Source organism: Chiroxiphia lanceolata, chromosome 4, assembly GCF_009829145.1.
Source record: "Chiroxiphia lanceolata isolate bChiLan1 chromosome 4, bChiLan1.pri, whole genome shotgun sequence".
Classification (NCBI taxonomy): Eukaryota; Metazoa; Chordata; class Aves; order Passeriformes; family Pipridae; genus Chiroxiphia; species Chiroxiphia lanceolata.
This window is the reverse complement of record NC_045640.1, coordinates 27214885-27236355: the sequence shown is the minus strand read 5'-3', so window position 1 is coordinate 27236355 and position 21471 is coordinate 27214885. Positions and strand designations below refer to the sequence as shown.

Here is a 21471-nt window from a genome sequence, read left to right as displayed (position 1 = left end):
AAGTAAAGATATAAGATACTTTATAAAAAATAAATGCTTTACATGTACTTCTTTCAATGCTTTGCCTAAGTTTTTGTAAGGGAGCAATCTTAAGTACCATGTTTAGCATTAGAAGGAATTTAGGTTACACCTTTGGTCAGCTAGCTCAAACTCCTCATCAAATCAGTGCCAATTGAATCATGTGGCCCATGACTTTTGCTGCTGATCTTTGAGCATCCTTAAGGTCAGAGATTACAGAGTCATTCTGAGAGATCTGTTTCAGTGTTATGCCACTCTCGTCATAAAAGTCTATTTTCCATATAAGTAACTGAAATTCTCTGTGTCACAACTCATGTCTTGCCTGTCATCCTATCCCTTCACACTTCTAAGAGTCTGGTTCCATCTGCTTGACACCTTCCCATTAGGTAGCTGTTAAGAGCAATAAGATCTCCCCTTAAAGATGATCTCCCCTTAAAGATGATCTCCCCTTAAAGATGATCTTCAAGGTCCCTTCCAGCCCAAACCACTCTATGATTTTTGACATGTGATATTTGAATTCCAAAACAATGTTCCTCCTCCATATCATGGGAAAGCCAAAAACTTTTTAGTGTAGATGTTTCCTCAAGACTTTATGGGCAACTGTCTGTAATTCTTAACGAGAGTAACAAATAATTGGTCTTTTGAATCATCTGTCTTTCTCCCTTGCTGGTCCAGTGAATATTTAATTGTTTATACACAATGGAACAGCAAAACAATTTGGGAGAGATTTTTCTTGCATAAGATATAGAAGAACTATTGTCTTTTTTCATATTATTTTTGTTCTTCGCATTTTGAGTTATTTCATCTTTGGTAAGAAGTGAGAGTTCTCATGGAAAATTTCAGTTTTGACAAACCAGTACTTGGTGGCCCAAATAAATATTTGATTGGAAAATTCCAAAGCATGGCCACATTTCACAGTGTTGTATACGATGGATGTTCTCCGTGTATGATAATATCTGATCAGTTTAGGCTGGCATTATAATGCATTTACAACATATTTAGGATAACAGAACAAATATCTGAAGGGAGAGTGTAAAGAAGACAGAGCCAGGCTATTTCAGGACTCAGTGACAAGATCAGAGGCTATTGGCACAAAATAAAACATAATGAAGCTCTGACCATAAACACTTTTTTTTACTGTGAATCTGACTGAACACAGGTTGCCCAGAGTGGTTGTAGAGAGTCCATTCTTGAAGACAGGCAAAAGTTGCCTGGACATAATTCTGCACAACCTGTTCTATTTGGCTGTGCTTGAGCAAGGGGGGTTGGCCTGCAGAGGCCCCTTCCAATCTCAGACAATCTGTAATTCTCTGAAACATCCCATTCACTTCTGTTACTATGTTTGGAACTAATTCCTATTTGATAGATACAGCGAGTTAATAATAAACACAGAAAGGTATTAAATACAGGCATAATCTATTTGGTGATGTCTTGGGTTTGCTGGTTTTTGGTTTGGTTGTTTTTTTTTAATTTAGGATAAAAGATGCAATGAATTTTATTCCTTGTTACCCACTCATTAGGTTGTGTTCACGAGTATTATAAATAAGGGACTAGCAAGATCTCTTAAACTGTAGGACAGGCTTGGAAAGATTGACATTTTGATTTTTAAAATGAGTCAGATGTTTCCCTGGAGTGCATGTATACCACATAAGGAGTCTTTCTGCTGTGCCTTTTGCAACCGGACTTGCCTGTCTCGTACTGGCCTTTTTAGCCACCAACGCGCTTGCAACAAACGTGGGTAGAGCCCTTCCCAAATTTTTGTTCGCAAAGCCTAGCCATGAAAAAAAGATGAATGTTCTGTTTGTTACTCTGTGGATTGTAGGGAATTGAGAGTTGAAGTTGTTATTTTCAAACCTACAGTGACACTTCTGCACATAATGTAACAGAATCTTTCTAAATCCACTGTGAAAATTATTAAAAGTCATATTGAAAACACATAAAGAGCTATCCTTCTTTCAGTGGACTATATTTTCTTCTAGAATTCCCTAAACCCCCATAAATATGCGCCATAATAAAAGAGAATGATATAAGGGCATTTCAACCCTGCCAGTAATGTGAAGAGAATTGAAGTCACTGAGCCTCATGTACCCCAAAGATGCGACTGAGGCATTTGAGACAACAGAAATAGTTCAGTATTGGTGATATGCAAGGATTTAGCAGAGAGGAAAAGCTGTACATAAAATGAGCTTTGTGATCATGAGATTAGAAGTAACAGTAAAAAAAGTTAAAAAAGGAAATACAAGACCAAGAAAGAGCGGACAGTTCTGCTGGTCAGCTGAATAATTGATTGTTGGATCTTCTCTCAACTTCCTCTCAAAGATCCTGCTATGGGACGACACAGTTGCCACACTGTGCTGTCAACTGATGCTAGCAACTGGCTGGTAGAGTATATTAATCATGTTAAGTTATATTTTCTTCCAGAATAGTCAGATATTTGCAGTCTTTAGATAACAAATCACTTTTGAATTGTACCATTTTTCATGGAAAATTTTCTCATATATCCAGACTAAACAAATTTAAATATTTTCAGATTGGTCTTATTGCTAAATCAAAAACTGAATTTCAGTCTGAATTGAAGTGAAATTCTGTAGTTTTCTGTTGTGGTGGAAAATTGAAAAATTACATTTCTGACTTCCAATTTGAGAAGAAATACAAAAGCTGTGCAATTTTTTAAATCCATAGTACTAGATCAGTTCAGTATTTGTTGGGATAAACCCCTATAAGTTGGACAATTTTTGTATATAGCTGTAGTCTCTATAATCATATAAACCTGTAGCTGTTGCATTCATTTTGCCCTTGCTTATCATTCTCTTTATTATTAATGATGTCTTATCTGAATTAAATTATTAGCATGTAGACTGTCTCTTGCTTAGTGCTTGTGCAATACATAACCTAATTGTCCCCATTCTTCCTTCAGATCTTAGTATGCAAAAAATAAAATTAAAAATCAAATTCTGTATTCTGTTTTCTATCCAGAGAAATTGTGCAGACTCTGTCACTGGAGATTTTTTCAAGACCTGACTGAATAAAGTTTGAGAAAACTTATAGTCCTCAGAGTTGACCAAGCTTTGAGCAGGACATTGGAGTAGAAACTTCTTGAGATCCTTTCCAACCCAAATGTCCAGTGATACCTGTCTTCATAATTTTGTTAATTGCATTGTCAAGACGAGGTGTGTTATGGTAGCATTGTAAGTACACCAGTAGGAAGTGTGTTGCTATAAAGTACAGGAACTCTTGAAAATAATCAGAAAAGTTTATTGATCTTTTTGATTTGAAAAGAGGAAATCTGTTTTAAAGGATGGTTTATCGTACTACGTTCAAGTTAAGACATTGCTCAGGAAATTAATGCATATTAATAAGGAAATATCAGTCTCTTAATAGTTTTGTGAGGTAGGCAGAAGTCAAACCCACCTTTACTGGTATGAGAACTCATATGGGGTCTTGAGCTCTGGAACTTGTTTCTCATGCCTGAGAGGAAATTCCCTGACTAATAAATTTGTTAAATACGTGTGTAATTATTTCTGCTGTATTTAATTGAATCTCACACCATTTGTGGTTTTGTTTGTTTTCTTTCTGTGACAGGTCAGTGTGAACCAATTACTCTGGAACTTTGTATGAACCTGCCCTACAACTATACTTACTACCCAAACTACCTGGGCCACAGGACGCAGAAGGAAGCCTCTATCAGCTGGGAGTCTTCTCTTTTCCCAGCCTTGGTTCAGACCAACTGCTACAAGTACCTGATGTTTTTTGCCTGCACGATCTTAGTACCAAAATGTGACCCTCACACAAATCAGCGGATCCCACCTTGCAGGTACTATACTATACTTCGTTTAATTCTTGACTTTGTCTGTCGTATTAGCCTTTCGCAGTTTTATGCTTCCACTGAAAACACCAGAAATTTTGGTTTGGAATTCCATAGCAAATGACAGAGAACTGTATTTTATGATTATTAAATGCAGTTCATTTACATGTGTTTGTTTAGCATCAAAAGTATTCAGAAAAAGGAAAGAAATGACAGTTAGTTTATTTTCAAAATGTATACATAGAATAGATTAGACTATTTCAGTTGGAAGAGACCTACAGTGACCATCTAGTCCAACTGCCTGACCACTTCAGGACTGACCTGAAGTTACAGTGTGTTATAAAGGGCATTGTCTGAATGCCTCTTAAACACTGACAGGCTTGGGGCATTGAACACCTCTCTAGAAAGCCTATACCAGGGTCTGACCACACTTAGTAGAGAAATGCCTCCTAATGTCCAGTCTAAACCTCTCTTGGTGTAGTTTTGAACCGTTTCCATGTGTGCTATCACTGTATCCCAGGGAGAAGAGATCAGCACCTCCATCTCATTGTCCCTTCCTCAGGAAGCTGTAGAGAGCTTTTCTGCAAAGTAGACAAGGCCAAATCCTCAGCCACTCCCCATAGGAGATTCCTTTCTCCAGCTTTGTTGCTCTCCTCTGGAGGTGCATTTAGGGACCTTCACATCCTTCTTAAATTGTGAGGCCCAGTGCTGCACACAGTGTGCAAAGTGAGGCTGCGACAACGACAACACCGAATACAGCAGGATAATCACCTCTTTTCACTGGCTAGTAACACTTGTGTTTGATGTGCCCCAGGACATGGTTTGCCCTCTTGGCTGCCTGGGCATGCTGCTGACTCACACTGAATCTGCTGCTGACCAGCACCCTTTCTGCAGGGCTGCTCTCCAGCTTGTGTCCAGCATTACTCCATCCTAGCAGAATCTGGCATTTGTTCTTGTTAAATTTCATGGCCTTAATGATGGACCAATGCTCCAATTTATCTAGATCTCTCTGCAAGGCCTCTTGTCCCTCAAGAGAGTCAACAGCACCTCCTGTTTTGGTATCATCAGCATCTTGCTGATGGTGCTTTAAACTGCTACATCCAGACCTGCTATATTCAGCAGGACTGGCCCCAAAATTTAACGCAAACGAACAGCACTGGTGACTAGTCACCAGCCAGATGTAGCACTTTGCACTAGGACTCTTTGAGCTCTGCCCTTCATCCAGTTCTTTAGTCAGTGCACTGTGAACCTGCTGACTCTAGTGTTGGACAAGTTGACAAGAAGGATATTGTGAGCTTTGTATGAAGCATTTTCCATTTCTGTGTGTTTGATTAGAATTGTACCACTATAAAGGGTATTTAAACATAGAATTGATTAATTTATTTGGAACACTAGCATTTGTAATAGTTCCTTACATTAGTATGTGACTCTATGAAAAGTTCTATCTAATTGCTATTGACAACTGACATTTTAATGCATGTTTACCTTTCTACATTAGCAGTGCCACATCATTCTGAATTACTAACTTATGTTTTTTACTTGTCAGATTAACTGTTCTGCCATCCTCATCAAGTAACATCACTGTACTTTTTAGAGCCTGTATTTGTTCAAAAGAGACTGTGTTCTGTAAATCTTGTGGCTTTGGTAGCAGCAATTGTTGCAGATTAGGAGAGCTGATAAACCTGAGCAGCAGGCAGAGCTCTTTGAGCTACTGGCTGCTAGAGCCTTCTCATACTGTATTTCTGCCTCTTTTATTGGGCCTACCTTAACAGTATTTATCAATTAACATGTACTGCATTGAAAGAAAAGTGCACTGAAAATTGCAATGCATGTCCTAAAATTCCCTGGCTAGGGATTATTAACTTACAGTATCTCGGAATTTCTAAGACATTAACTCAGTTACTTTGTGCAATTCCATTTTGTCTCCTCAGGACATTATGTGTACAGTCTAAGGAACGCTGCGAGGCTGTTCTTGGGATTGTAGGTCTGCAGTGGCCAGAGGATACAGACTGCACTCAGTTTCCGGATGAGAACTCAGACAATCAAACTTGTCTAACACCAGATGAAGATGTAGAAGGTATCTCCTATACATATATCAGCAAATTAAAGTTTTAAATAGGTTCCCAAGTTCATACCTTCTTTTTAATTATAATATTTAAACTGTGGAAATTATTCCAAACTGAGTTTCATGGAATTTGAATACCTGAAGTTTGCAGATAAGAGGAAGTTTTCATAAGAAGTCTGTTTGAAGGAAGGTTCAATTACCCTCGATCTGTGAAAGTCAATGTTTTGAGATTTGCTGCCAGCACCACACCGACTGCTTGCTTGTTATAATATTTCAATTTTTTATCTTCTTAGGTGATCTAATAATGCTTTTCTAAGCAGGAGGTAGACCCTTGACAGTCTCTAAAAAGCTGATTCACTGGTTGTTGCCCATCTTAGCTCCAAAACAGATATTCCTGGAAAATCAAAGAAAAAGGAGGAGGAGTTAATATTCTTTTAGAAAAGGTCTAATTAATTCAGAGGTCTTATTGGAGTTCTTTTGGGTTCACTTATTATGAGAATTTTATGCTTATTCTATGCCTGCATTCTACTGACTACCAGTGTTGGTTAGAAAGTCTTTCCTGGGAAGTGTAAATATTTTGTGGAAAAGCACATGTAACAAAAGAAATTAAGCATCTGAGAACATTTCAAATGTTTGTGATTATGACGTATAAGTGATTTTCCAACTTAAGCAGGAAATAACAGAGTTATTACAATGTGCTGAATTTCTTAACTTCTCTTCCAGTCGGTGTTGAATCCAAGAATACCACTGGCCAAGACAATAGGCATTATAAACTTAGTTATTTTCATAATGAACTATTCTTACATGTTGGCGGTAAAGTTCCCATACCTTTAATCATTAGAATGTAATTTTCTAAGGCTCCCAGTTTAACTGATGACATTTCTGATACAACTGTTTATTGAATGTTAAAATTTGCCCAAGGAACTACATGGTATTAAACATCTGAGGTATTTTTCGGGAAGGAAAAAAAGAAGGCAACATATGATGGAGGTTGCACATCAAAGTCAGTTACATGCATGATGTGAAAAAATGAGTGAGTTTATCAAAACCGCCTAAATAAAGCTTTTTCACAGAATCATAGAAATACAGAATAGCTTGGGTTGGGGGGACCTAGTGCCAGAAGGGATCATCTAGTTCCAACCCCCCCTGCCATGGGCAGAGATGTCTTCCACTAGACCAGGTTGCTCAGAGCCCCATCCAACCTGGTCTTGAACACTTACAGGGATCAGACATCTCCAGGTTCTCTGGGCAACCTGTTGCAGTGCCTTAACACCCTCACAGTAGTGAATTTCTTCCTAATATCTAATCTAAAACTACTCTCAATTTGAAGCCATTCCCTCTTGTCCTGTCACCACATGCCCTTGTAAAACATTCCTCTCCTTTCTTGTAGGTTCCCTTCAGGTACTGAAGACTGCAATTAGGTCACCCCAAGGCCTCTTTTCCAGGCTGAAAAATCCCAGTTCTCTCAGCCTTTCCTCACAGGAGAGGTGGTCCATCCCTCTGATCAACCTGGTGGCCCTCCTCTGGGCTTACTCCAACAGCTCAATGTCCCTCCTGTGCTGGGGACCCAGAGCTGGATGCAGCACTGCAGGTGGGGTCTCACAAAAGCAGAGTAGAGGAGAAGAATCACCTCCCTCGACCTGCTACCCCCACTGCTTTGGATGCAGCCCAGGATACAATTGGCTTTCTGGGCTGCAAGTGCACATTGCTGGGTCATGTCCAGCCTCTCATACACCAGCACCCCCAAGTCCTTCTAGGCAGGGCTGCTCTCAATCCATTCATCCTCCAGCCTGTGTTGGTACTGGGGGTTGCCCTGACCCAGGTGCAGTACTTGGTCTTCTTGAACTTCATGAGATTCCCGTGGACCCACTTCTCAAGCTTGTCCAGGTTCCTCTGGGTGGCATCCCATCCTTGAGGTCTGCCAACTGCACCACTGAGTGTTGTGTCATCTGAAAACTTGCTGAGGGTGCACTTACTCTTTTCATCCATGACATCAGTGAGGATATTAAATAACACTGGTCCTAGTAAGGACCCCTGAGGGATACCACTCATCACTGATATCCATTGGGACTCTGAGCCATTGCCCACTGCCCTCTGGATGTGACTGTTCAACCACTTCCTTATCTACCTGACAGTCCACCCATCAAATCCATCTCTCTTGAATTTAGAGAGGAGGATGTTTTAGGGGACCATGTCAAAGGCTTTACACAAGTCTAGATAAATAACATCTGCAACCCTTCCCTTGTCCACTGATGTAATGACTTCATGGTAGAAAGCTGCTAGGTTGGTCAGGCAGGACTTATTCTTGGTGAAGCTGTGCTGGTGTCTTTAATCACCTCATCCTCCATGTGCCTTAGCATGGTTTCTAAGAGAATCTGTTCCATGATCTTCCCAGGCACAGAGGAGAGGCTGGCAGGTCAGTAGTTCCCAGGGTCTTCTTTCTACCTGTTTTAAAGATAGGTACCTCAAACTTCACCTGACTGCTAAGACTTTTCTAATGTCATGAAAAGTGGCTTGGCAACTACATCAACCAGTTCCCTCAGAACTCTGGGATATATCTCATCGGGTCCCATAGACTTAGGTACATTTCTCAGGTCATCATGAACCCGATCTTTACTTAGATTTGGAAGCATTTTTCTGCCTCATCCTCATCTTGCTGTCCATCCACTTGAGAGGTGTGCAAGGAGAGGTTGCCATTGAAGATTGAGGCAAAAAAGTTGTTGAGTACTTCATCCTTCTCTTCATCCATTGTTAACAGTTTATCAGCATTGTTTACTGTGGGAGGTTACACTTTCTTTGACCTTTTCTGGTTAACATACCCGTAGAAGCTCTTTCTGTTATTCTTTGCATACCTTGCCAGGTTCTGTTCCAGCTTCACCTTGGCCTTCCTCTCCCCATCCCCATAGAGCATAACTTCATCTCTATATTCTTTCGAAGTTACCTGTCCTTGTTTCCACTGCCTGTGCATTTGCCTGTGCATTTGCTTCTTTTCCTTTAGTTTGACCAGCAGTTCCCTACTCAGCGATGCCAGTTTCTTGCCTTCCTTGCTGGATTTCTTGCTCCTGGGGATTGCTAGCTCTTGCACTCAGTGGAGTGCAAGATTAAGATCTTCCAGCTCTCTTCTGCTCTCTTGTCCCAGAGAGCAGATCTTCCAGCTCTCTTCTGCTCCCTTGTCCCAGAATGGTACTCTAAGATGAGGCACAAGCAAGGGTTAATTAGTGGACATTTATAGGTGGTTTTATTAATTTGAATAAACATGAAATTGTCAATTTTTTTTTTATCCTGAGGGTATGTCTTTATATATTTCTTATATTCATTTCAATGCATCTCAAAACACCACAATAGTGAGAAGAGCGGCTAGAAAATCCATACTCTCAACCTAAACATTGTATGCCAGTTATTTGTCAAAGCGGTGAAATCTGACAGAGGGCAGCATGTGAGGGAGAGCTCTGCAACACATTGTTCCACCCCATTCACAGCTCAATCATTAAGTGTCTTGTCTGCTACATAGTTCCAGTCTAGTATTGCACAAGCTTTTTATTTCTCTCATTTACCCTTCCAAAACAGCCACAGTGATAAGTGCCCATGTCATGATTAAACTTGAGCTTATGGAGAATTGTTTCTCCCTGTTTCTTGTCATTGACAGAATGCTCACCCAGTCACTTCAAGTGCCGTTCTGGGAGGTGTGTCCTGGCATCAAGAAGATGTGATGGTCAAGCTGACTGTGAGGATGGTAGCGACGAGGACAGCTGTGGTAAATAAATTTAACGAGTTGGAATGGAGGGTAGTTGCAGCATTAGAAAATAAGTTTTGTTTTTCCTTCAGTGTTGGGTTTTTTTAAGACAGTGTCAGTAAAAATACTTTAACAAGAATCCTTCTTTGATACAACTTACAATATTTGATAATTCAGATTCTGCTAACCATATTCCAGGATGTTTGCGTATTCCTTCAGTAATCAAGCTAAAAACATTCTGCAGATTTAATTCTTTTGACATTGCTGGAGATTCTACTGATAACTCCCTGGCAGATTAAATCCTGAATCCATAAATGTAGTTTCAAATTTATACGTGACAATGTTTTCACTATGATATATCGACAAAAGGTCTGTATTGCTGAAGTGGACTGTCTACTGCAAGGTCAAGAATTACATGTTTTTTCAGATTGGTCAACTTCAAACTCTAAGTGCAAGCACAGAACCACAAAGTTTATTCCCCGATATGTTTCTGAGTTTACTTATAGTAGAGAAGCTTTTGACTTTTAACCAAAGGGGATGTATTGAACTTGAGAATAATCAACAAATCTCTTGGTCACTGTGTATCCTTGCACATGCTGGCAGGAGAATTTTGAGAAGGAAAAAGCAGTTTAAACTGTTTCTTTACGTGACTACAGGGTAGCCTCCATGGAGGTCTACATGCACACCTGGCATCTCTAGGGGCAAAGAGAATAATTATACATCACTAAGGATTTAGAGAAGAGATGTGCATATAAGTAAAGATTGAAAAACATTCCAGCAGAGCAGGACTAAGGTGCACAAGCTGTTCTTTTGCTTCAACAGAGAGCGGGTTAAGATGGTAGCACAGTTTTTATGAGAAACACAAAACTATGGCAGTAAGAAAGTTTCTACTCAGATGCACAAAAATAAGATAAAATCAAATCCAAACCCAGAAAGCTGAAGCTAGGCTAAAATTCAAGCTTGTCACCTCCATTGAGTGCTTCTCTTTTAAAAGCAGGTTGTTTTAATGTTTGCAGTAACCAAGGGGTTATTTATCACTAAGGTGTGATGTGTTCTCAGTCTCTGGGAGTTTCCAATCATGCTTGTATTTCTCTCTATCTTCTTTATTCTTTCTTTGTCTTTTCTTTCCTTTCTCTCTTCTTTTCTTTCTTGTCTTCCTTTTTCTTTCTTTCCTTCTTCTTTCTTTCTTTCTTTCTTTCTTCTTCTTTCTTTCTTCTTTTCTTTCTCTTTCTTTCTTTCTTCTTTCTTCTTTCTCTCTCTTCTCTCTCCTCTCTTCTTTCCTTACTTCCTTTCCTTCTTTTCTTCCCCTCCCCCTGATCAAGAAAGAAAGAAAGAAAGAAAGCTCCTCTGAAATACAGTTAATACTTGGTGATTCTCTTGTTTGGATTACGAAGAAAAGTCAGAGGTGATGATCACAGTGAGTCTTTCAGAGTTTGTCATCCTCTTTACCTTTGAAATCTCTGTCCTCCCTGACAAACCTCTTTGTTGCACCAATTTTTGAACTCCTTAGAAAAACTAATGTTATGTGTCTTTTTAGCATAATTTTTTCTCCTAGACATTAACATTTGAAATATGTTCTAATATGTAACATTCATTTCTCGAGTGGACTCTCTCTGTCCTCTACAGTCTAGACAGAATGTGACAAGCACTAGCAGAATTCTTATTCAGTTCTATAATATGGAAGACCTGTATCTGCTAGGAAAGTACTGCTGTCAGAGTGACATTACATTGACCAGGGGAACTCTACTGTTACTGAAGAACAAAAAGTCCTTGTAGAGCTCCAGAAGTAACCTCTGACCTCATTCATCTTCCATGTGTGCAGGACAAATCAAAGTTGATGATCTTATCATGTGGTAAATGCTTAGCTCAAATTTTATTAGATTTATTCTTGGAATTGCTTTTATAACATTAAGTAAACACTCAGCATCTAATTTAAAAACTTGTGTATTGAAGTGCCTTAAATGATAGGATTAGAACAACCTCACAGTGCAGGGAGAAGGCAGTTGGAAAGAGTAGCTAACAGCTCTCATATGCTTAAAAAAAATGTAAGTCCAAAAACTGTAAGTAAGAACAGTCCAAAGGCAATGTGGTACTCTACCCCATGCAGAGCAGGAGCTGTATTCATCACCCACTGTCTCCTTCTGTTAGGAGCCCCTGTCATACTTTCGTGTGATCTTTGTGACAGAAAATCTCACCCATGCAATTGCAGTTAAATCCTAGGATTTACTTGTCATTTAAACTGGGATTTGGGGGAAAAATTAACACAGATTTCTGAAGATGAGACTTCTGAGTGCATTTCAGTAAAGTGTAGGGAAAGTAATTTCTGAAAAATATTATGAAAGACATCACGAGAGTTTGTGGTATTAAATATAGTTGATTGTAATTGATTGTATTAATTTGCTGGCTGCTGAACAATACCCTTGGCAGGGAGCAGAAGACCGTCCTACAACTGCTAAAGAAATTGAGGACATAACTTTCAAAACCAATACTGTCTTTCACTATTTTCTGCAATCTGGGTGCTAACTGTAGTATTTTAGTTGAGAGAAAAATGTGGTGGTCTTAACATTAATGACTTAATATTAATTGCATGGGAAATGTATACATGAATAACAAATGGTAACTTTCTTCATATTTTGAAAAAGAATGAAGGTAAGATCATATGTGAAACCCTGTCTCTTGTCAAAACATATTTTTGAGATGGGGACAATGTAAATATGGCCAAGTTTTCCTACCTCCATTTTTGCTTCCCTTTCATTGTCATTAAATTAAAAATGCATGTCACAAAAATAATTAGAGATGAGATAGAAATACTCCAAATGGTAGATGGCCTCTATCAACAAAACATATTTGAGCACTGAATTCAGTAAGTAATGAATCTTTTTCTAGGGAATTGTCTCTGTATTTGTCTATGCTGTACTCAAACATAAGTTTTGGAGAGTCATGCTACACTTCACGGTGGAACACTGTGTGATGAAGGGCAAAGGCAAACATTTATTTAATGAATTGTAAACACTACTAAAAAATTGCAAAGTTCATAAATTATGGGGGTTTTAAGCTTTCTTATTTTCATATTGTCTAAGTTTTGATTTGGCTCCCTGCCAAGAACCCAAGACCCAGCACAAAAACCTCCGGCAAAGAGCAAAAGAGAAAAAAAACTATGAAAAAAAAATCCAGACTAGCTGAACTATATTAAAATATATATGTATTTAGGTATAGTACAGTTATATACAGTTGAAATACTATATACAACCCCAGAAGGGAAAAACCATTACACATATCAAGTTCCTAACATGACTACATTCTTTGTTCTTTATTCTGTTTGGTTTCAATTAATTTTTCATTAATAGTTAACACAAATATTGTCAAGAAGGAGACCCGGCAAATGGTGATACCCAAGAAAATTCTTTTATAATAAGGAATTAGTTTCAAGGGTTAAGGCTATTTATTTCTCTGTCCTGTAACATTTATTTACATGTTTTTTCCAGTCTAAACAAAATCAAGCACTCTACATGTCCAGTTCCAGCAAAAACCTGAGTACGCTTTTCCAGGAATCCAGTAGTGATTCTCTGGTTCATATTTGTAGAAGACTCACTTCTGAATGAAAAATTCTTGGAAACAGTGTGTTTGCTTAGTAACTTAGTGCTGATACACTGCTGTAGTCCTAGGTCCAGGCAAACAGAGGTGCTGCTTTAAATGCAGTTTGTAAATTTATACCTCAGTTATTTGCATGTAGGGACATCAGGGCTGTCACTTTGAATTTGCACTTGGAATAAAATGAAAAGTGTCATCTGTAGAACAGGTCAAAAAAGGCAATCAAATAATCTGTTTTACTCAGGGAAAACACATAGTTTTATGGTTCCTATAAACTGGTAGTGTCAGACATGCAGGACATTAGTATGTCGAAGTATTTAAACTGTTATCACAATGAAGTGCTTTATTAGTTGATGGAAATAAAAAGTGGAACAAAACAAGAGAAAACTCTTCTAAAATGTAGTTTGGACCATTCTTAATTTCCTCTGGATGACTAGCAGGAATTTTACTGTCAAAGCACTTTGACATAGTTTTGTAAGTATTCCTTTTGAAATCAGAGAGGCTGGTTAGCAGGACTCTGAAGAAATAATAATGCCCTGTGTACCCTGCATTATAATGCAGGGAAAATTGAAGATTCATGTAGCTTTCAAATTGGCTTGGTCTGGGACCATGGAACCAGGGGTACTGTTTATGGTCAATACTTAGCAACTCTTTCTACCTTTCATTGTGATTCTGCATTAGGTTCTGTGTCAGCACTGCCAGAAAAAAAGTATGTATTTCTACATGTGTTTCATGGAGATACCATGCTTTCATAGGATTTGCCTTTGAAAGATCAAAGGTCTGCGTGGTATGCTTTTAAAGGAATTTTTTCAGACTTGAGGATTAGAAAAGTTCTTGTATTATTAGTAAATGTATTTCAAGAGTAGCTTTGAGCTAATTGAGCTTGTGCCTAAACCATTGGTTATAGATATGTGCAGCATAATCTAATTACTATTTAAAAAACAGTGAAATATTTTGAGGTGTTATACATTTTAGATCCATTTATCAAGTGTGCAGTCTGACAATCTTTTCTCCATTTCTTCATTAGTAACTATTCTTGGTACCTCCTAAAGTTTATACTGCAAGTGAAAATATTTACTGTGTTTCAGGACTTTTAAAGAAGAAAACAGTTCATTTGATATTGCATGCAAGTGTTTCAGAGCTGTGCTTCTCTGTCTCCAGGTTGTAGAGAAAGGGGCCTGTGGGAGTGTCCTTCGAAGAAGCTGTGCATCAAACACACTATGATCTGTGATGGTTTCCCAGACTGCCCTGACATGATGGATGAAAAGAACTGCTGTAAGGACTTATGCAGTTTATTAGTCCCACAAAGGGCTAATCACATTTTTGGGATGTTAGGGTGCAAAATAAATGAAAGTAAAAATGTTTTCATGTGTTCCACATGTAGAAAGGCTTAGTCATTCCCTCAGTTTCCTTTTCAGCTTTTCTATGGCACCAATTTATCTCTTTCCTCATCTTGTGTCCTGTGTTGTTCTCATACTTGGATCCTTGCTGTCCCTTTGGTCACTCTGGTCCTCCCTATTTTTTATTCTCTCTCTCCCCCTCCTTGGTATTGTGTCTTTGTACTTCTTTTCTTTATTCCTTGTAGCCTTTTGACTCCTTTTCTCAATGTTTGTCAATGTTATTCCATAGCTACTCGCTGCTCTTTATTTCTTAATTTCTACTTGATTTTCCTTCTGATCTCTTCATTGGTAAATTTCGTATGTTTCACTTCTTTATTTGATTTCCTTTCTGATTGACTGTTCTTAGATTCCATCTCCCCATGTGGCTCCAAAGACTTCTGCAATCCAAACTGTAATAACTGTGAAGGTACAAAACTTAGTATGGTACACTGATGGCATGGACATACTGTCCGTGTGCACAGTATAAGCTGACTCAAAGTGCTGACAGGGTGCAACAGGCTCCCTGGTCCTTTGCAGGGCTGTCCTGTGCTCTCTTGCCACCGTGCCACTGACTAGTGGGATGGGCAGAGGTGGAAGACCTGCAAGCAGCAGCTTCTTTGCAGGCTCCCACTCTATGTAGGAAGCTGGGAGTGGGTACTGTGAGATGTTAGCTTCACTTTCATGAATAGATTAGCGGTACCCTGAGTTTTCTTCTTTTGAGAAAACCTGGTGTGTGGACATGTCCCCAAGACAAGGAACTAGAAAGGCATACTGGGTGACAGCCTGTACAAGGAAGAAGAGGTGGTTGGTTGGTGAAGTTGGTTGAAACCCAAAGTTTTCATTCTCTGGGTAATCCTGGTATTTTGTCATTTTTGCTGGGATGTTAGGATGCAATTTTATGATTTAAAAAAAGTTGCTTCTGACTTCTGTTGTCAGGGACAGGATAGTAGGCACATTTTATGTACTAAGTGGAGCATATTAATATATTTGCCGAATGATCAGCAGCCTGTGTATATCATTAATTAACCTTTTTTTGGGGGGGGGGGAAGAGACAGGCTCTCAAAACCACTTCTAATCTGCTTTGACTTCCAAGCTGTGCACTGTAATCTAAAAAAGTGAATTAAAGTGATTTACTCATGATCATACATTAAGATCATGGCAGGGAAAAGATTACAGAAGGGCTAACGTTAAGCTAGTTTATAATTACCAGAGTAGGTTTCTTCTCTGCTTTTGTATTGGGGCTCGAATATTCTAAATGGAAGCAAAGTTTCCCCAGCTGAATTATGCTCTCTCTGGAAGGCAGAATTAGAGAGCTTTTTGTGGTTATGCATGTTTTATTCCAGAGCCAGAAAGATCACTTACGTCAGAGTAGGCAGCACTGCCTGCTCTGTCTGTATGGTTTTCACTGTGGAGTATACTTTTTGCAGTTGTGTTGTAAATAAATGCTTGGATTGTATGGCAGTATAAATGCTGTACATAAGCCAAACATAGACACAACTGGAAGGCACTTCCTTCCACGTATTCTCTCCCTCTCTGCCCTCCCCTGGCTCTAGAATTTTCTAATGATAGAGGTTTATAGAAGCTAGAAATGTGTTAGTCAGGAGGGTACTGTTAATGCCACACACCTGCCTTTTGGGAGAGGGGTTTGTTATGATTTGGGGAAAGATGGGAAGTCACTTGCAATGAAGCTCTTGTAGTTCCTGCACTGAACAGACTCTGGAAATGCCTATCTCGTGCTGTCAACTGGCAAAAAACTGTGGACCGAAAGCAATTGTCTGTCTGTACAGCAGTTCCCTATTCTTAAAGTGGAGATCAAAAATAAAATCCCTAATTTTAAAAAGCAAAGGAGAATCCAAAAATTGATATAGAATCCTGTGGATGAGAGGAAATCTGTATTGATTACAGTAAAATATTTTTTTCAAAGAACATGAATAATTAAACAAATACGGAGTAGTCTGCAAAAAGCAGGAACACAATATTTTTACTTAGAGTTTCTGAGAGGCTTAGACAGGTTTCATATTGACAAGACCACAAATGATATTAAGTAATTTTGCATCTTGCATTTCCAGATACTCTTCCTTCCCTTTGAGTTGTGATGCCCTCTGTCACTGCATGGCAGCAAGCGCCTTCTGCCTCAGCGATGTCCATGCTGAATTTTGTGCCAAATCTGTCTCACTTTCTTGCTCCCTAAATCTGGTCTTCACCCTCCTCGTTTGTTTAGTCTCAATGTAAACTTCACATTGATCACTTACTTCTGAGAGGGAAACATGTTTTTGTCCTTGCAGCATTTTGTGAAGAGAGTGAACTTGAATGTGCCAACCATGAATGTGTGCCACGTGAGCTCTGGTGTGACGGGCAGGCAGACTGCAGTGACAGCTCAGATGAATGGGACTGTGGTAAGTTTCCCCTCTGGGGTGCTTTTAATTGATGTTTGGGTGACGGTAGTAGTCACTGGTAATTTAATTTAGAATACAATTGCAGTGGTGGAGGGATGCTTCTTCTATTACCAAAGGGAAGACTGGATTGAGGTTGGGAAAGCATCCAAGGAAGTGGGCAAAAGAGAAAGCAAAGACTCAGTGAGAAGTGTCACAGTGCAAATATAGAAGAAAAGTGATATGGCAGGGAAATGTGTAGGTATTGTGGAAAATGTCATGGATAGAAGAGCAAGTAGGAAGATGCTGAGACTACGAAGGCCATTTTGAGAAATCTTTTTGTACGTCATAAAAGCAGCTCATAAAATTTCATATACTGATTGAGAAGCAATGGTGGTGATCGTTCTTGTAAATAGTAGTTGTTTTTTTCTATCTCTACACCCACAAGTTGTTATGACAGGAACAGTATGTGTTACCAAGAGTGAAATCACTCTTATGTTAAGCAACATTCATCCCAGAAATTATTTCAGTGGGATGTACTGTCTGTGGGGTAAAACATCATTTTACAGGATTAAATGCTACCGGTGTCTCATCCTGTTCAATCTTAGCAAGGTTCTGATAGACACGGTTGCCTTGGTTTTAAATTGCACAAGCTATTGAGCCTATAAACCCAGGAAAAGTGCTGGCATCTGAAAACTCTTTTTTATGTAGTTGTATATTTTCAGTTTGCCATTTATAAAACTATGTGAAATAACATGAAGTTTTCCTCCTTTTTCTTTCCAGTTACCCTGTCTAAAAACATGAATTCCTTGATGTTCCTGACCATTCACAGATCAGCTACTGATAACCATGTGTGTGCTGATGAGTGGCAAGAAAACTTAAGCCAACTGGCCTGCAATCAGATGGGTTTAGGGTAAGGTCAGTAGTTTGTAGCTTTGATAAATTTCTTAGGACAATTGGAGTGCTGAAGTAAGATATTATCATTATCACTGCCATGTTAGACTTAGTGTGGAAATCATTCACTGAGAAAAGAGGTAAAGAAATTTTGTAAACTATGGCAGGAACAGAAGTTCACTAAACCTAGGCGCTTTCACCACTTTATAAACATTGCATGATTGTTACTAAAAGAGTGTGTTGAACAGATAATGTCTTGCCAAGTCTCAATATTTGAACTTGCAGTTATTGCTGAGGCTCAGAATTGTTTGGCAATGTGATACTCTGTTTCTTCCCGAAGAATTACAGCAGACTTAGGAAACACAGGAAAATTTCTCTTTGTTTATTTGCATTCTGCAACAAATACTTGTGAGTTAGGCAAGCGGATATATTTAACTTGGGTATCTCTGAACAATGAATTGTTAAAAATAGAGCTTGCTTTGTGGAACTCAGAAAAAGAAATAGCCTCTGTGTGTCTTTCTTATTGCACGCACACTAATGTAATAGCTGCTTTGTGGAATAGTTGATACAATATAACTGTTGGGAAAAAACAAGTTCATCTGTTCTGATATCCAGCTGTCTTCTACTAGGAAAAGGACAAATCTGATGGTATATAAGGATACCCTTTTGTCAGTGTCTGATCCCAAACTGGATTAAGAAGGTCTTTTCTATTTGTCTTTCACCACTACACATACTGACATGTAATCTTGTTCTTTGTACCTTTCTCAAAATACCCAGGAGAATAAAGACCCTGGGTTACACCTAACCTACTGTATATTGCCTTGCACTACATGGATACTTGACATCAGTTGTAGTAATACCCTGCATTCAAGAACATCTGTAAATGGATTGCCCGCCATTCTAATACACAAAGATTCTATACTCCTCTAGCTAGTTTAGTGATATCTAAATAATATTTACATTATGCTTTAATCTAATATAACATCCTAATAAAGCTTAAAATGCTTTGATACCTAAAGAAATACTGATTTTACAACTTTGTTTTCTAAGAACAAAGCACTGATCTTAACATTAAGAATGTTTTTCTTCTTCGTAATTCAGTTTATAGAATCATAGAATCATAGAATATCCTGAGTTGTAAGGAATTGATCAGGATCATCGAGACCCACTCCTGGCCCTGCATGGGAGTCACCCTATGTGCTCCAGAGTATCATCCAAATGCTTCTTAAATTCTGTCAGGCTTGGTGCTGTGACCACTTCCCTGGGGAAGTTCCAGGGCCCAACCACCTTTTTCTGATCTCCAACCTAAACCTCCCCTGGCACAACTTCAGGCCATTCCCTTGGGTCCTGTCAGTGGTGACCATAGACAAGGATCAGTGCCTGCTCCTCCTCTTCCCCTCACAAGGAAGTTGTAGACTGCAATGAGGTCTCCCCTCAGTCTCCAGGCTGAACAGACCAAGTGACTTCAGCTGCTCCTCATACGGCTTCCCCTCAAGGTCCTTCACCTTCTTTGTTGCTCTTCTTTGGATGCTCTCTAACAGCTTAATATCTTTCCTATATTGTGGTGCCCAAACCTGCACACAATATTCAAGGTGAGGCTGCCCCAGTGCAGAGCAGAGTGGGACAATCCTCTCCCTCAGCCGGCTGGTGATGCTTTGCCTGATGCCCCCCAGGACACAGTTGGCCCTCCTGGCTGCCGGGGCACTGCTGACTCATATTCAACTTGACATCATTCCTAACATAAAATTTGCTTAACTTTCCTATGATACTTACTGCTAGGAAAATGAAAAAGGTGTTTAATTATCACAAGACCCCTGATTCCTTCCTTTTTACAGAAGTGTGCCTAGGCTGAAGGCACATGAGCATGAGTAGAAACCTATACCTTCCTACTTCTTCACTGATGCTTGCTAACAGATGTTATCAATCCTACACTTTTAAGAAACGTAAGAGACAAAAATGATTCTTAAATCTCACAAATCCATTTTCCAACAGGGTAAGAAAGATAGTTTACAATCAATTTTTCTACAAGATCTTTTTAGTAGTGACGGTAGTTGTGTGAAGGGCAGTGGGAAATTCCAGTACAAATCTGAAGTCTACAACTTCAGTCTGACTCCAGTATGAATTTCTAATTCTTTCTCACAGTACTTCAGAAAACCAAACTAGTGTTTGTCTTTCCATTCTCAGTGCCTGATTTTGTCAATCACCTGAAGCTTGATTTTCTTAGCTATTCTCCAAGTTTTTGTCAAGTGGCACTGCCAAAAGTACAGTAAATTATCTTTGAAGAAGAGTTGTAAGAAAAACAAAGATTATGATGCATTTGGCAGAACTGATTTCAAAAAGTAGTTATATGAGTTAGTATAATTATTCAATTCCTTTGTTAACATTGCATAGGGCTTCAATGAAAATGTCACAGAGGGTAACATTTGCTATATGGTGAAATGGAAGACCAAATTATAAAATGGAGTTTCATGCCACTCACTGTGAAATCTGATCTGAAGCCATAAACTTCATCTGTTGGCTATTATGTCCTGTATATATTATTTATTTGACTTACAATAAGAATGTCTGTGAGCGTGATAACATTGGTGTATTTAACATGGTCTTTCCAGTCACCACTGAGGGTACAGGTAAATTAGACTATATTGTACAGAACTCAAATAATGATAAAACCACTCCTTTTTATTAAGAAATAAATAGAAAATATTTTAAGCAGTTCTTTTCTTCAAGTATTCCCAATCAGAACAACTTCATTTTACTCCTTCAGAATATTAAAGCTGTGAATATACAGATTCTGTCCATATTAGAGCACAGTACAGAAACACCCAGTTTGGCGGTTGTGCAGATTTCTGTAATAATGACTTCTTGAATACTTGGTTTTGATGTAATAATTCCCTTGTTTATTCTTAGAGAAAAATAATGCACATCAGATATCAAAGTTAAGACTTATTAATGTCTTAGACTGGGAATTACAATGAATGGTAACATATGACAAACTACTTTTCAGAACTTTGCCAAATAAAAACTCCCAATTGCTATATAATGTGGTAATGCTTAATAAACTAAAACAGTGTCTTTCTAACAGCTTTTGGATATTCTAGTTATTTAAAAATAACATATTTTTAATACTTAAGTCTAAATCAAGCTGAAAAAACAGATGAAGATAATTAAATGACAGTGGTTAAAGTTGGTTTAGTTTAGCTGATAGTGGTAACACATGTTGCAGAATATGTCTTTGGGAGGTATAAGTATTATGTCTGAAGCAGCATTAAAATGAATTCTATTCTGCCTATTGCACAAAGTGCAAGCAGTTTTCCTGGCTGTTTGCCAGTTGTAATTCCACAGATGATGTGGTTCTCCAATTTTTTACTACACAGCTCGTGCAATGTGTTGTGTGATGCATGATGCAACATCACAGAAAACTGCAAGTTCCAAGCATTGTCTGAAAGACTAATGATGGCTGTTGCTCAAGTTATGCAATATGTTCTTTAGCAGTTCTTATGTTTCCCTCTAGTGCAAAAGAATGTTAGATATAAAGTAAGCTTTTGTTTGTAATGCTAAGAGCCTAATGGGAATATTTAGGTCTTAGGTTTCATACTTTACAGCCAGATGGGACT

The 21471-nt window shown here is 38.6% G+C and overlaps 1 protein-coding gene and 1 long non-coding RNA gene across 6 annotated transcripts in view; one reads left to right on the top strand and one right to left on the bottom strand.

Moving 5' to 3' along the window:
* Window positions 1–21471, top strand: part of CORIN (corin, serine peptidase) — a 122027-nt gene that overhangs the window by 76233 nt on the left and 24323 nt on the right. For all 5 annotated transcript variants that reach the window (XR_004356593.1, XM_032685327.1, XM_032685326.1 and 2 more), the window contains exons 11-16: window positions 3601–3832; window positions 5755–5900; window positions 9535–9642; window positions 14374–14487; window positions 16877–16987; window positions 17747–17876. Coding sequence is in view for 4 of the 5 variants with exons in the window: in XM_032685327.1 (XP_032541218.1) it covers window positions 3601–3832; window positions 5755–5900; window positions 9535–9642; window positions 14374–14487; window positions 16877–16987; window positions 17747–17876 (841 nt within the window). In the remaining variant the exon portion in view is untranslated. The remainder of the gene's footprint in view (window positions 1–3600; window positions 3833–5754; window positions 5901–9534; window positions 9643–14373; window positions 14488–16876; window positions 16988–17746; window positions 17877–21471) is intronic.
* Window positions 5944–9019, bottom strand: LOC116785581. Its single transcript, XR_004356594.1, has 2 exons — window positions 8830–9019; window positions 5944–6282 (listed from the first exon to the last, which is right to left on the bottom strand). It is a non-coding gene; the product is annotated as an uncharacterized LOC116785581 (long non-coding RNA).